This window comes from Citrus clementina, unplaced genomic scaffold (genome assembly GCF_000493195.1).
Source record: "Citrus clementina cultivar Clemenules unplaced genomic scaffold, Citrus_clementina_v1.0 scaffold_4, whole genome shotgun sequence".
NCBI lineage: Eukaryota > Viridiplantae > Streptophyta > Magnoliopsida > Sapindales > Rutaceae > Citrus > Citrus x clementina.
Genome location: NW_006262274.1, coordinates 5,779,090 through 5,795,664, shown reverse-complemented (window position 1 = coordinate 5,795,664; position 16,575 = coordinate 5,779,090). Strand labels below are relative to the sequence as shown.

General features: G+C 37.7%; 2 protein-coding genes across 2 annotated transcripts; both read left to right on the top strand.

Annotated features, from left to right (window-relative positions):
- Positions 1-1,261: 1,261 nt before the first annotated feature.
- LOC112099009 lies at positions 1,262-15,459 on the top strand. The gene is made up of 2 exons (XM_024186106.1): positions 1,262-2,337; positions 15,231-15,459. The coding sequence occupies exons 1-2, from the start codon at positions 1,262-1,264 to the stop codon at positions 15,457-15,459; spliced, it is 1,305 nt and encodes a 434-aa protein (XP_024041874.1).
- Positions 15,460-15,595: 136 nt separating this feature from the next.
- On the top strand, positions 15,596-16,279 carry LOC112099008. Its single transcript, XM_024186105.1, has one exon. It carries the CDS (start codon positions 15,596-15,598, stop codon positions 16,277-16,279), a length of 684 nt encoding a protein of 227 aa, XP_024041873.1.
- Positions 16,280-16,575: the final 296 nt, after the last annotated feature.

Below are 16,575 nucleotides of genomic sequence, written 5' to 3'. Positions count from 1 at the left end.
ACAATGCATTAGAGTTTGTGTTTTTATTTTTTTAACTTATTTCCAGCTTTAATATAGTTAAAGATCATTAATTAGAACATTACACACACACACACACACATATATATTTATATATTCCAATCTTATCCAAGATCCAAAACCAGATCGGTACCCATACATATATATTTGTTGTTATTTGATGAGAGATCTCTTATTTTTAATATGGTAAAGGACAACCTAGAGATAAAAAAACAAAAATTTTAATAAATTATATGATAAAAAACACTGCATTAATTAGAAAATGTATTTTTTTCTTACTTTTTAGCTTATTAAATTCCTCATTGGAAGATTATATATATGTATGTGTATAAATAATTTTCTAATGAAAAATCTCTTAAGTTATTAAAATAAAGAATAAGTTAAAAGATAAAAAAAATACACATTTTAATATAAAAAAATCCATTATATTAAGACATGTTTTATTGGTCTTTTCGGTCCACTAGGCACCTTGAGGAGCTTGGATTGATTACAAAGCTACTTGATTTTCGGTTCAAGTCAAAACGAAAAAGTGAGTTTTGTTCTTGAATTAATCCTTGGCATTTTAATTACTTCATTAAGTAGAGAAAGATTAATAATATTTTAAGGTCCACTAGGCACCTTCACGAGCCTTGCAAAAGCACTTTCTCGAACCCATCATGAAGATGCTAATAATGGCTAATGGGTCCAGCTATGGTGCTACAGTTGTATGGTGCCACAGTTGGATCCAGCCATTAAATCTAACTCTGGTAACAACTGTAAGTTAGATTTAATAATTGGATCTAACTGTAGCACTGTACAACTGTGGTACCATAGGTTTGTCCCTAATAATGATAGTAATAATAATTTTTTAACTAACCCTTCCAGCCGCTGAGCTTTAATTAACAAAAAATTAAATCAAAATGTACGATTTGTCCATTTTGTTTGACCTTTGACCAAATAATTAGCTCTCGATTATTACTTATTCTTTAATGCAAATTGGCCAACTGATTCCAGATTTTATTTCCTTATTTATCACATCTTTCTTCAATTTATTGTCATTGATAGCGTTGTAAGATGAGAACACATGTACTCATTTTACCAAACGCATTAACTGTACGGTCAATCACATAATCGCATTACTTGAATTAATTTATACTAAGATCCTTAATATATATTTGCTATCCAGTACCGCATCTTGTACTGTCTTTCCAGCTATATTGCTATTAAATTCACATTAACTCTAAAAAAAAAAACATATATTCCTATGGAAAGCTCCGAAAACCTCGGACGTGAAGGAAACCCTATCTCCGGAGGGATTTTTCCCCCGCCGTTTAGGGAGGCTAGAATGACTAAAAAAGTGAGGTTTCGCGATGAGGAACATGCTGGTGATCCCACTGCTCAGGTATCGTACAAAGAAACCCTAGTGAATGCGACGCAAGCGATGGAGCAAGGAGTTGGAGGTGGACTAGATGACTGGGATTTTGAGGAAGGGGATGTTACTAAAAGTAACGAGGGATCCATGCCATCCATCACTTTTTCGGCTAGGGTTCATGCTAAGTTAAGTGAGCCTTGGAAGAACTCGGTTGTTGTAAAGTTGCTTGGCCGCACAATTGGCTATAGAGCCCTTTGTGCAAGATTGAATGGCATGTGGAAATCAGCCATGGGGTTTTCAGTGATAGACTTGGAGAATAACTATTATCTGGTTCGGTTTCGCTCGGTAGGGGATGCTATGGATGCATTAACCAAGGGGCCGTGGCTTGTCATGGGTCACTATTTAACGGTGCAGCCATGGACGCCCTCCTTTGACTTCACAAACACGGCTCTTGAACAGGTCACGGTGTGGATCAGATTACCTGGCCTTGCTGTTCATCTTTACGATCGAAAAGTTCTTCAAAAGCTGGGTCAGTTAGTGGGGAACGTGATTACAATCGATTCGAATACAGCCTCCTCATCTCGTGGAAGATTTGCCCGCCTTGCAGTGAGTATCTCTTTAACTAGGCCACTGGTGTCTCAGTTTGAGTTGGATGGGAAGATACAGAAGGTCGAATATGAGGGCTTGCCAGTAATTTGTTATAAGTGTGGACTTTACGAGCACAGTAGTAGTAATTGCAAAGATGCTAAGAACTCGACAAGCTCTGAAGAAGATGGTCAATCCCATCAGGCAATGCCGGGAAACGAGGCTCCTGGCCAACATGCTAAAGGTTGTAATGGCGACAGCACTGTGGAACCATTTGGTCCCTGGATGATGGCTCCTAGGAGAGGAAGAAAGCCTAATAATGGAAGGGTGAATACTGGAGACTTAAATCGGAATAGGGAGTTTACTGGAGCTGGTACCTCAAGGTTTCACATTCTATCCCAAGTCCCGGATGAAGGTGGACACTGTTGAGTGTTAGAAAATGCATATTTATAAATGAGAAAACCGTCATTTTACATTTCAAGTCTTACTAACAACCCTTACTTTTATGTATTTAACATTCTTATGATTTAATTACGTGTGTTTTATTTTAATTAAGTAATTTATGTATTATAGGGGCATTATAGTCATTTCACAATAAAGGAGAGATCAGACGGCAAAACGGACATCACTTTTGAACTCAGGACGGTCGAAAACCTTAGGAGGACCATAAAAGGAAAAATGACACTATTCACATGTACGGTACTATTCACGTACACAGTACTGTATACGTTACTGTTCACAGCACTGTTCACATAGACGGATTGATGACGTGGCATTGACTGATGAGGTGTCACGATCCTGTTGGGCTAAAATTCTTATGTACTGTTGATGGTGACGTGGCAGTATATCAGTGGACGAAAAATCTCGCGTACGGTGCATGCATCACACAGGATTAGTTTCAACCAAACCGCGTTACTGTTCATCCGGGTCAAACCGCATTACTGTTCAAAGTCGGGTCAAACCGTGTTACTGTTCATCCGCGTGGTCAAACCGTGGACTGTTGACTGATGACGTGGCGCAATCCTGAGCGTCCAAACTGTTTTTAATCCGATGGCCATGATTTACTCCATGTATCTATAAAAAGGGGGCCTCCCCCCCTAATTTGATATCTCTGAATCCATTTTTGGGATCCATTTTCTGTAATTCCTTCTCCATCTTGTATTTTCTTCGTATTTTAATAAATTCCCATTTTGCCCCTAGTTCAATTATGAGTGGCTAATTTTCTTTCAAGCTTGGGTTGAAGGTGAAGTCTCAACATGTGTCATGGGCTTAATTTGGTAAATTTATTTTCTCTTCCCCTCTAGTTTTTGTGGATGTTTTGACTTCTCGTCGACAAATAATACTAATCTTGTCTAGATACCGCCTTGGTTACACCGGCTTTCTAGTATAAGGTTATTATTATTTGGCACGATAAGCCCTTAGCACCATATTGATTAGAGCGTGGTTCATGAGGTGTGGATTCCCCCCTCATGATTTAATTGGCATTAATACGGATTATTTAGCCCATGATGCATGTTGATACGGATCTAGATACCCAAGTACGTCATTTTAATAGAATTCTCTTCAATTTATTCTCGCCATTTCAATTCCAATTTTAGAATTTATTCTCGCCATTTTAATTTAATTATTAGCATATTCCAAATCATTTCCACCATAAATCCAACTACCCATTTACAAAATTAATTCTATATATAATTAAAATCCACCTCCTCGTGGGATCGACACTCGTCACCATAGATCTATACTACAATAGATTCGTGCGCTTGCGAGTATATTAAAATTTGCACAACAAGTTTTTGGCGCCGTTGCCGGGGAGGTAAGTAATTTTAATTCATAGAATTAATTTTTGTGAATAATTTCTTTTATTTGTTTTCTTGTATTTTTTTTAATTATTAAAAAAAAAGTAAATCTACATTTAAAGGTTAGTATTTCTTTTCTTTTTCTCTTCTTTAAATTTCTGTAATTTAATTTTCAAGTTATTTTTTTTTCTTTGTAATTTTTGTTTATCTTACTAATTCTTTTTAGTTAATTTCTTTCACGTATTTATTTTTGTGTATTTTTATAGAAAGGTTGTAATAGCGCAATAAGGTTAGTATCGTAATTTCTCCCTCTTCTTTATTTTTAATTGTTTTGTTCCCATCTTTATTTTTTGTTTTGTTTGCATCTTTATTTTTATTTTATTTGTTTTGTATGCATGGTCGTAGGTCATTATTACCTAATCTTGAACCTATAGACCTTGAATTAGAAAAAACACTTCGCACACACAAACACGTTAAAAATAAAATGGATTTACAAGCACCACAGGAGAGGCCATTTAAGGACTATTTTAGTCCCTTAGCTAATTTGAGCACATCATGCATAAGATACCCAAATGTAGCTGCTAGGAGTTTTGAATTAAAACCTAGTGTGCTAAATTGTCTCCCCACATTTTATGGCTTAGAAAATGAGGATCCATATAATCATCTGAATGATTTTCATGCCATTTGTCAAACTTTTAAATATGAAAATTTTTCAGACGATGATGTTAAACTCAGATTATTCCCATTTTCTTTAAAGGATAGAGCTCGTTCATGGTTAAATACTTTACCTGCCAATAGCATTTCATCATGGGAACAAATGGTTACAAAATTTTTAAATAAATATTTTCCAGTGCATAAAACCAATGCTATTCGCAGGGAAATCTCGGAGTTTACCCAGAGAGAGGACGAGCAATTTTTTAAAACATGGGAGCGATTTAATGGGCTACTCTTGAAGTGTCCACATCATGGGTACGAGAAATGGCACCAATGCCAATACTTTTTGGAGGGATTATTGCCGAATGTGCAAGAATGGCTAATGGCGACAAGTGGAGGAGAGCTAATGTCAAAAAGTGCATCCGAGATTTGGGAATTCTTTCAGCGACAAGCGGATAATTCCCAACAACGGAGTCGATCACTCAGGAATACTAGAAGAATTAAAGGAGTAAATGAGGTTCAAATTGGCGAATCAAGCTCAGAAATTAAAGAAGTCAAAGCGATAATTGAAGGTCTCTCTCGACAAATAGCATCATTATCGACTGCTAAATCAACAGAGCCACATGACCATGACTCATACTCAGATCAAGCCAATGCCATAGGTGTAATGAGAAAGCTATCAAATTACAACCCATACTCCAACACATATAACCCTGGATGGAGAGACCACCCCAATTTTTCATGGTCTCAAGGATTCCAACAGAATGGACCAACAGCTCCAGCTCCACCAATTCCACAAAATCCTCAAGCCTCTCAGCCCCCATTCAGACCATACAATCAAAACCAGAACCACTCTCAACCTAGACCATGGGAGGATGCATTCCAGAATTTCAGGAATGTTACTCACTCCACGATTGAGCAACAGAACCGCACCATTGATGGACTACGAAATGAGTTGAGAGCGGGCTTCAACTCACAAGCCCAATCAGTTTCAAGCCTCGAGAAGATGGTGGGACAACTTGCTTCTTCAGTTCAGACCTTGGCAATGACCGTTGAGAAAGGTAAGTTTCCAAGTCAACCAGTACCTAATCCTAAAGGAGTGCATGAAGCAAGTACCAGTTCACCACAGCAGCATGGAGAGGTCAAAGCAGTAATGACCTTGCGAAAAGGAAAAGAAGTCGACAACAAGGTGGAGATGCCAGTGACAAAAGAAAATCAAATTGTACCTGTGAATGTTGATGACTCATCACCGGAGGAGAAAGAAGAAACCAACCCACAAGAATATGTTCCCAAAGCTCCATTTCCTCAGAGGTTAGCGAAAGGAAAAAAGGGAAAATCCACAGGTGAGATTCTTGAAATCTTCAAACAGGTAAGTGTTAACATCCCTTTGCTTGATGCTATTAAACAAGTTCCATCTTATGCCAAGTTTCTTAAAGACCTTTGTACTAAAAAGAGAAACATGCATGTTCAAAAGAAGGCATTTTTAACAGAAAACGTTAGTTCTATACTCCAACATAAAATTTCTTTAAAATGCAAAGACCCAGGCTCCCCCACTATCTCATGTAGTATAGGGAACCACACAATTGAGAATGCTTTGTTGGATTTAGGAGCTAGTGTAAATCTGTTACCTTATTCAGTGTTTGTGAAACTTGGACTGGGAGAATTACACCCAACTCCAGTGGTGTTACAACTTGCAGATCGGTCCACAAAAATACCTCGTGGTATTGTGGAGGACGTGCTTATCCAGGTAGACAAGTTTTATTTTCCTGTTGATTTCATTGTAATTGACACTCAACCAATACAGGATTCAAGGAAGCACATCCCCATTATTCTAGGCCGACCTTTCTTGGCAACTGCGGATGCTCACATTCAATGTAGGACCGGAAATATGCAATTGTCCTTCGGCAACATGACTATGGAGTTGAACATCTTCAACATTGCCAAACAACCTCACAATGCAGATGATGGAATTGTTGATGTGGATTTAATAGAAGCATTAGTTGATGACACTTTTGTTTCAAACCTTAGTGATGATCCTTTACAGACATGCTTAACTCACTTTGGTTTTGATTTTGATATTGACAGATCGGTCGAAGAGGTCAATGCCCTACTTGACTCAGCACCATCTATGGACACTAATAAATGGAAGTCAAGAGTTGAACAACTAGCACCATCAGAGAAGCAACTCATTCCATCATCAGAATCACCACCGAAACTCGAGCTCAAACCATTGCCCAACACTTTGGAATATGCGTTTTTGGGAGAAGAAAGTACTCTGCCGGTAATCATCTCATCATCCCTAAATGACGAACAAAAAGGTAAGTTGTTGGATGTTTTAAAAGAGCACAAAGAAGCATTAGGATGGACCATAGCAGATATTAAAGGTATAAACCCAGTAGATTGCATGCATTACATTCACCTTGATGAAAATGCCAAAACTACTAGGGAGATGCAACGTCGGTTAAATCCTAACATGAAAGAAGTTGTTAGAACTGAGGTCCTTAAGCTATTAGATGCAGGTATCATTTACCCAATTTCTGATAGTTCATGGGTCAGTCCTGTACAAGTTGTCCCTAAAAAGTCAGGAGTCACAGTAGTTACCAATGCTGATAATGAATTGATACCCACTAGAGTGACTACAGGATGGCGTGTATGCATTGATTATAGAAAATTGAATTCTGTCACACGTAAAGACCATTTTCCTTTACCATTTATTGATCAAATGCTTGATAGATTAGCAGGCCATGAATTTTATTGCTTTCTAGATGGTTACTCAGGATATAATCAGATTCCCATAGCACCAAAAGATCAAGAGAAAACTACTTTCACTTGCCCTTTTGGCACATTTGCATATAGGAGAATGCCATTTGGATTATGTAATGCACCTGCTACATTTCAACGATGCATGCTAAGCATTTTTTCTGATATGGTTGAACGATTTCTTGAAGTCTTTATGGATGACTTTTCTGTCTTTGGTGATTCATTTGATCAATGTTTACATCATCTAACACTAGTTCTGCAGAGATGTATCGAGAAGAACTTGGTCTTAAATTGGGAGAAATGCCATTTTATGGTAAAACAAGGTATTGTTCTCGGTCACATCATTTCGAGTAAAGGTATTGAGGTTGACAAAGCCAAGGTGGATCTCATTTCTAATCTTCCTCCACCCAAAACAGTCAGAGAAGTAAGATCTTTCCTTGGGCATGCTGGTTTCTATAGACGTTTCATTAAAGATTTTAGCAAAGTTTCTAGACCCTTATGCAATTTACTTGCTAAGGATGTACCTTTTATCTTTAATGATTCATGTCTTATGGCGTTTGAAAAATTAAAACAGTTGTTGACATCATCACCCATCATTCAGGCCCCGAACTGGAAATTACCATTTGAGCTAATGTGTGATGCATCTGATTATGCAGTAGGAGCAGTATTAGGACAAAGAGTTGATCGAATTCCCCATGTTATTTACTATGCTAGTATGACATTGAATGATGCACAGTTGAACTATTCAACTACTGAAAAAGAAATGCTAGCAGTAGTGTTTGCATTGGAAAAATTTCGATCTTATCTCATTGGTTGTAAAATAATTATATTCACAGATCATGTTGCTCTTAAATATCTTCTCACAAAGAAAGATGCAAAAGCCAGACTAATTCGTTGGGTGTTACTTTTGCAAGAATTTGACTTGGAATTCAAAGATAAAAAAGGGACAGAAAATGTTGTGGCGGACCACCTCTCTCGTCTCCATTTTGACACAATTATAGAACAATTACCATTAAATGAGTCATTTCCAGATGAACAATTAATGAGTGTGGAAGTATTACCTTGGTATGCTGATATAGTTAATTATCTTGTTACAGGTAAACTTCCAGAGCATTGGACCAAGCAAGACAAGGCTAAATTCTTTGCAGAGATAAAGAATTTCTTTTGGGATGACCCGTATTTGTTCAAGTATTGTGCGGATCAAATTGTTAGACGATGTGTCCCAGAAAGTGAAATTCAGAATATCCTTTCATTCTGCCATGAACAAGCTTGTGGAGGCCATTTCAGTGCTAAGAAGACAGCGACTAAAGTTTTACAATGTGGTTTCTATTGGCCATCTATATTTCGAGACGCTTACACTTTCTGTTCTTCATGTGATAGGTGTCAACGAATGGGAAGCATTACACGAAGGAACATGATGCCACTAAATCCAATTTTAGTGGTTGAGATTTTTGACGTATGGGGTATCGACTTCATGGGACCCTTTCCCCCTTCTTTTGGCCATCAATACATATTGGTTGGTGTTGACTACGTCTCAAAATGGGTAGAAGCAATTCCATGTAGAACCAATGATCACAAGGTGGTGATAGGATTTTTGAAAAACAACATTGTCTCACGCTTTGGATTCCCTCGAGCAATAATCAGTGATGGTGGTGCCCACTTTTGTAACAAAGCATTCAAAGCACTTTTGACAAAGTATTCAATCACACACAAAGTGGCAAGCCCGTATCATCCGCAAACCAGTGGCCAAGTTGAGATCTCCAATCGAGAAATAAAGCACATATTAGAAAAAACGGTGAGGCCGGACAGAAAAGATTGGTCATTAAGACTTGATGATGCCTTATGGGCATATAGAACGACTTTCAAGACCCCGATTGGGATGTCACCCTACAGGCTAGTATATGGAAAAGCTTGCCACCTACCTGTGGAACTCGAGCATCGTGCATATTGGGCCATCAAGAAATTCAATTTTGACATGCAGCAAGCCAGCTCAGAAAGAAGATTACAGCTGGCAGAACTTGAAGAAATTCGCAATGACGCGTACGAAAATGCCAAGATTTACAAGCAACGAATGAAAGTCTTCCATGATAAGCAAATTATGAGAAAATCGTTCACTCCAGGTCAGAAAGTGCTTTTATTCAATTCTCGCTTGCACCTATTCCCAGGTAAGTTACGCTCTCGTTGGTCTGGCCCATTTATTGTTCATACTGTTTTTCCACATGGGGCAATTGAAATTAAAGACCCAAAGAATGGTGTCACGTTTAAAGTTAATGGTCAAAGATTAAAGCCATATCTAGAGTACCAACCACATGAAGAAGACACCGAAATAAATTTGAGTGACCCACCAAATTTGAATTGATTTTTTTTTCTTTTCGTTGATTTGATTTTTCTTTTTTTCTTTTTATTATTATTCTTTTGCTAATTGAAATTGTTTTTGCATAAGTGTGTTTATTTTACCATTAAGTTTTCTCTTATCATTTTTAATCATGAGTCTCATACTTAGACCGTTCCTCCTGAACATTCTTAAACCACTTCAACGTGTCAAAACTCATCTCAAAAGACAGATTCAATTTTGTAAAACACATCGCATTTGGGCTCTACAACCACCAGAGTTAGTAGCCTATGTTGAGGGTTTAGAACACCAACTCAGAGACATTGAGAGAAGTGTTTACGACATCCAGTTGGAGCTTGAGGTAAATTCAATAAGAGGACGATTTTAATTTTCTTTGTGTGTTTTAATTTGTTTTTCTATTTGTGTGCTTTAGTTTGTTACCCCGGTGAAGTGGCGGATAACGGTACTCCGTGACAATCAAGTCGGTTACTTCAGTTTCCCATAATAACTGATATTCTGAGGCGAAGGTATGGACAGAAACGAGATTCTAGCGAAGCTTCACAAGCGATTCCCTTCACTTCCTCAAAATGCCCTCCTTACGATCTATAAAGCTCGGTCCGAATGCATGCGATTACTCATGAGGAATAACATACCTGCTGACATCCGTTGGTTAATCGAGGCTAAAGTACGATCGGCAGGTGAGTTACCTCCAAAATTTATTGCATACATGCCTGGTTGTGGTAAAGGAAATTATGCAAGAAAACGACGAGCTCGAAGAATTTTTGTTGCTTGTCATAAGTGTGCCAGAATGAGTTGCAATAAAAACCCATGTTCTTTAGGAATGGTGTCTGATAACAGGGAAGATAAGATTCAATTCATTAGGGATGGCTTGAATAAGGAGTCATTGGATGATATCCTTTTGTCTCTTGAAACGCATCCCAGTGGATATGTGCAAGGAGCGATTCTCCAGTTATGGCCGTTATTCCAGAAAGAGCATGCACGATATAGTCTCGGGAATTTGACTATAAACGACCCTGTTTGCCAGTTTATAAGAAAACTGGATAGGAAGCCTATCCTCGACCCATAGAGGGCGTTCAAGCCGTTTCTGGACGTAAAACCAGAGGAAGATGTGAGCCACAGTCGCAACTACCTGTAAATATCCTTTTACTTTATTGTTATTTTATTTCACTATTGTCTTATTGTTTGCATTATTGTCTTTAATAATTTTATTACTGTTTGCTTTTTCCTTTTTACTGTTTTTTTTTGACTTGCGAGCCACGTGCTTTACGCGTTATTTGACACTGACATATTACCTCATACACAACCATGACCCACTATCACCAAGACTCTTAAATGTGATTTCTTTTTTGTCAAGCACTCACAAATTGTTTTCGAGAAGTATCACAATGGCAGCTACTCCCAATAGACAATTCAAGAACATTTGTGTGCTTTCTGGATTTACCTATGGCAAACATAAAGAGTTCGTTGAGGCAGCCATAGATCTTGGTCGAAGCATAGCAGCGAGAAAATTACACTTGGTGTATGGAGGAGGTAATCGAGGGTTATCAAAAATGGTCTCAGAAGCAGCTTTTATCAGAGGAAGTCAAGTGTTAGGCATCATCCCAAGAGTCCTAAAACCATTGGGCAGTTCGTCTGACTCATCAACTGGAGAAGAGTTAGTCGTCTCAGGTATGCAAGAAAGAATAACTGAAATGCTTAATTATGCTGATGCTTTTATTTTCCTTCCAGGAGATCTTGCAACACTAGAGGCACTTATCACACTAGCATCTTGGGCCCATCTGCACATCCACCAGAAACCCATCGGTTTGTTAAATGTCAATAACTTTTATGATGGCTTTATCGCATTTCTTAACCATGCAATAAAAAACTATTTCATTCCCGCTAATGTGAAAAAACTCTTTATTTGTGCTCACACTGCTAATGAGCTACTGGATCTATTACAAGCTTATAGACCGGAGCCAGACCCCTGGACCTTTGTGTTGGAACGTCCAAATAATGATGGTAACAGTAGCAGCAGTAAGAAGTACAAATTAGATTTAACTCTCCGCCTGTAAATATTTTCTTCTGTGTTGCACCACCCAGGTGATGTCTTCTAAACTCTACTTCTTTCATTTCAAACATTGAGGACAATGTTTCGTTCTGGTTGGGGGGAGGGAATAGTCGACAATTATGAAATTTTGGTTAAGTTTTTACTAATTTTTTGTTGTAGAAACTAACTGTTGCTAACTTTTTGTGTTGAAGATGGCTGAATATGGAGTGTAGTGACTCTAGAAACGCATCTTCATCGTTTAAAAAAAAAATTAAAAAAAAAAAAAACTTAAAAAAAAATTAAGACATTTTCTTTTTTCTTTATTATGTGTTTATGTTTATTTTTCTTCTTTTTAATTTATCCTCTATAAAAATGCATTTTCCAACTTTTGAGTCGAAGATGGCTGAATATGGAGTGTAGTTCCTCTAGAAACGCATCTTCTTTAAAAAAAATAATAAAAAAATCATTTTCTTTTCTATCATTTTTGTAACTTTTCTAAATTAATTTTTCTACATCATTTTCACATTTCTGCATGCATATATTTTTTTTTTTTATGTTTAGAATAGGTTGGGGGGTAGAATGTTGTTTAAAAAAAAATTTTGATTTGTTTTAACATTGGGTGACATGATTAATTTAAATTTTAGTATTTGTATTATCTTTGGTCTTAAGTGATGTTACATTATGTTTGCTACTCTACATGTTGATGTTGGAGACATATATGAGTTGCTTGAAGGAATGAACATGTCATAATAAGTACCAAGTGAGTTTTTGAGCCTATCATTTTTCTTGGAGAGTAACCCTTTTGCCCATTCTTTATACAGCTTAACAGTTTATTATTGTATACACGATCTCTAGATTTCTTTTGAGTAAACCCTTAATAAAAAAAAAAAAAAAGTGTGTTGCTACATTTGGAGGCCCATCTAACTAGTAGATATGGAAGGTTATTCAGAGCCCTAAAAGACGATGGAAAGGCCATCTTTGATCCGTTTGAGCCTTTCTAGCCATCCCTTTTATTAAATATCCATAGTTAACCCTTTTGAGCCTTTAAAAAAAAAAAACATTTTCTTTGTCAACTTATCATCTTGACCCACTCCGATTTGGAGTATTACCCGATGTCTTATAAGTTCCATCACCTATGTATGTTTGAGAAAATGTAAATAATTATTTTGTTCAGTGAAGTTATGCCAAATAAAAGCAAAAAAAAAAAAAAAAACAAAAACAAAAACAAAAGTTGTTGTTTCAAAAGAATAAAAATAGGTGAAATCCACCTTGCAACTTCCAAAAAAAAAAAAAAAAAAATTCTCTGTATTTTTCTCAAACATACACTTTGTTTTCCTTATTTTCCTTCTTTGTTAGCCATGTCCCTAGCCTACGTTTCGTCCTAATAAAAGTCCTTCTTGATTTTAGGGAACTATAGTTTGAAGTAGAAGCTAGTTATATGGGCTAAAAAGATGTAGTGTTGCTTAAAAAAAAAAAAAAGACATAAATAAAGTGGGTTAACTAACATTTTATTTGACTTGAGATCATATTATTTCTAAGCTGAGGGCATATTTATTTCATCTTGGTGAGAGCATGTGATATCATTTCTTTATTATTTTCTCTCTCAATTACCATTGATTGGAGTGACTATGTTTATTGGGTTTTAATTTCTTTGTGAGAGTGTCACTACTTCCAGTGAGATTTTGGGGTTTGACATGTCATTCTTGAAATAGCTATAACAAAGTCTACTGGGCTAATTCATGTGGATGGTTGATGTGGGTGTGATGTTACTTTAGACTAGAGATAATGCTTATACTTTTATTTGATTGCTATCATTAATCTGATGGAATAAATACGAGTGTTTCTATTTAAAAAAAAAATTATTTTGAATTTGAATTTTATTTTCGCTTTATTTGCTAGAGACTAGCAATAAGCTGGTTGGGGGGTGTGTTGAGTGTTAGAAAATGCATATTTATAAAGGAGAAAACCGTCATTTTACATTTCAAGTCTTACTAACAACCCTTACTTTTATGTATTTAACATTCTTATGATTTAATTACGTGTGTTTTATTTTAATTAAGTAATTTATGTATTCTAGGGGCATTATAGTCATTTCACAATAAAGGAGAGATCAGACGGCAAAACGGACATCACTTTTGAACTCAGGACGGTCGAAAACCTTAGGAGGACCATAAAAGGAAAAATGACACTATTCACATGTACGGTACTATTCACGTACACAGTACTGTATACGTTACTGTTCACGGCACTGTTCACATAGACGGATTGATGACGTGGCATTGACTGATGAGGTGTCACGATCCTGTTGGGCTAAAATTCTTATGTACTGTTGATGGTGACGTGGCAGTATATCAGTGGACGAAAAATCTCGCGTACGGTGCATGCATCACACAGGATTAGTTTCAACCAAACCGCGTTACTGTTCATCCGGGTCAAACCGCATTACTGTTCAAAGTCGGGTCAAACCGTGTTACTGTTCATCCGCGTGGTCAAACCGTGGACTGTTGACTGATGACGTGGCGCAATCCTGAGCGTCCAAACTGTTTTTAATCCGATGGCCATGATTTACTCCATGTATCTATAAAAAGGGGGCCTCCCCCCCTAATTTGATATCTCTGAATCCATTTTTGGGATCCATTTTCTGTAATTCCTTCTCCATCTTGTATTTTCTTCATATTTTAATAAATTCCCATTTTGCCCCTAGTTCAATTATGAGTGGCTAATTTTCTTTCAAGCTTGGGTTGAAGGTGAAGTCTCAACATGTGTCATGGGCTTAATTTGGTAAATTTATTTTCTCTTCCCCTCTAGTTTTTGTGGATGTTTTGACTTCTCGTCGACAAATAATACTAATCTTGTCTAGATACCGCCTTGGTTACACCGGCTTTCTAGTATAAGGTTATTATTATTTGGCACGATAAGCCCTTAGCAACATATTGATTAGAGCGTGGTTCATGAGGTGTGGATTCCCCCCTCATGATTTAATTGGCATTAATACGGATTATTTAGCCCATGATGCATGTTGATACGGATCTAGATACCCAAGTACGTCATTTTAATAGAATTCTCTTCAATTTATTCTCGCCATTTCAATTCCAATTTTAGAATTTATTCTCGCCATTTTAATTTAATTATTAGCATATTCCAAATCATTTCCACCATAAATCCAACTACCCATTTACAAAATTAATTCTATATATAATTAAAATCCACCTCCTCGTGGGATCGACACTCGTCACCATAGATCTATACTACAATAGATTCGTGCGCTTGCGAGTATATTAAAAGACACCAAGTGCAAGAGGCTTGCACAGACTTCCCCTCCACCTCACGCCAGCCTTTCATATCCGCCTCAAACCCTACATTTACAGCCAAAACAGATAACACAGTACAGATTTTAGCTCGTCGAAAGCTGCAAAATAAGACCGTGGTAATAAGGAATCAGAGCAGAAAGCTAAATGCTCCAGTGGTCCCTACTAGTAACCATTTCCAGCCTAGTGATTTAAGTATCAAAGATGAGGATATAACTCTCTTACCCCATACCAACCAAAAATCCAATTCACATAGTTTCCCCCAGAAAGTATCTAGCAACCAACGTGTGGTTTCTTTCGAATCCACCTTGGATCCTACTAAACACACAGTGGTTTTTTGTTCTCCCCCAACACTTCTTAATGGAGATGTAAGGGAAGTGGCCACGGATCATATAGAGAGGCAGGGATCGGATCCGCAACCCTTAGCAGACCCTCCTAATAACCATAACACTTCTCGGGTGAAGGAAGGTGGACATGTTTGTAACCATCCAGATGTTCCTATGAGTGGTATGGATGGAGATGGGATGACTGATGATGAAATTTCGATGGTTCAGGAAACGCCGTTGGCATTGATGGATGATGTCTCTGGACAGCAACAGTAGCCTCATGTTCTCTCTTCTTATATTTTTTATGACAGTCAGTATTATGTTCTGGAATGTCCAAGGGGCATCCTCGGGGGAATTCAGGCGCTCGTTTAGGACTATTATTAAAAATTACAACCCATTGATGGTGGTGTTAATGGAACCTCGTACTAGTGGGGTGAAAGCCGATGAATTTATAAAGAAAAGTGGATTTGATTACTCGCACCGGGTGGAAGCTGTGGGTTTCTCTGGAGGAATTTGGCTTCTTTGGCGAAGTTCTATAGAGGTGGAGGTCTTAATTAATCACAGGCAGTTCATCCATTTTAAAATTTGCAGGAACAATGTTTTTGTGTCTTGGGTAACGGCTGTTTATGCTAGTCCAAACCCAATGTTGCGGAGACAGCTGTGGTGCCATATGGAGAACCTTGCGCCTTTAATTCAAGAGCCTTGGTTGATAGGTGGGGATTTCAACTCTATCTTATACGCCTCAGAAAAGCAAGGGGGTGTGGCCAGGAACTCAGGAGTGTGTAATCTGTTTCGGAAGTGGTTTGATGGGCATCAACTTTTTGACTTGAAATTTAAGGGTCCAAGGTTTACTTGGTCACGTGGATTGCTTTTTAAAAGGCTTGATAGAGCTTTGTGTAACAGTGAATGGCTGCTTAAATATATGAATAATTCTGTAATCCATCTCCCGAAGATTGCCTCGGATCACAGGCCGGTGCTGGTTCGGTTTGAGAGAGATATGGCTGGCCACCAGAGGACCAGGCCTTTCCGCTTCTTGGCTGCTTGGTTAACTCATGAGCACTTCAACAATTTTGTTAAGCGGATGTGGAATCCGTAAACCCACTATAGTGCAGCAGCTTCTCATTTTGTTCAGGAGGTTCAAGTTTGGAATCGAGATGTGTTTGGGAATATCTTTCAGAGGAAATGCCGGCTTATGGCTCGGATTAATGGAATTCAAGCCACCCTAGAGAAATATAGCTCTCGCAGTTTGAGGCGATTGGAGGCCCGATTGCGTAATGAGCTTGAAATGGTGATGAGCCAGGAGGAAATTCTGTGGCTCCAGAAATCTCGAAAGGATTGGCTTTTACATGGAGACAGAAATACGAATTTTTTCCATAAAAAAACTATTGCTCG

Bases quoted from the DNA above. Each gene is read 5' to 3' on its own strand.
- LOC112099009 (XM_024186106.1), top strand. From the start codon at position 1,262: ATGGAAAGCTCCGAAAACCTCGGACGTGAAGGAAACCCTATCTCCGGA. The intron at 2,338-15,230 runs GTTTCACATTCT...TGGAGATGTAAG, and splicing joins ACTGGAGCTGGTACCTCAAG to GGAAGTGGCCACGGATCATA.
- LOC112099008 (XM_024186105.1), top strand. From the start codon at position 15,596: ATGGAACCTCGTACTAGTGGGGTGAAAGCCGATGAATTTATAAAGAAA.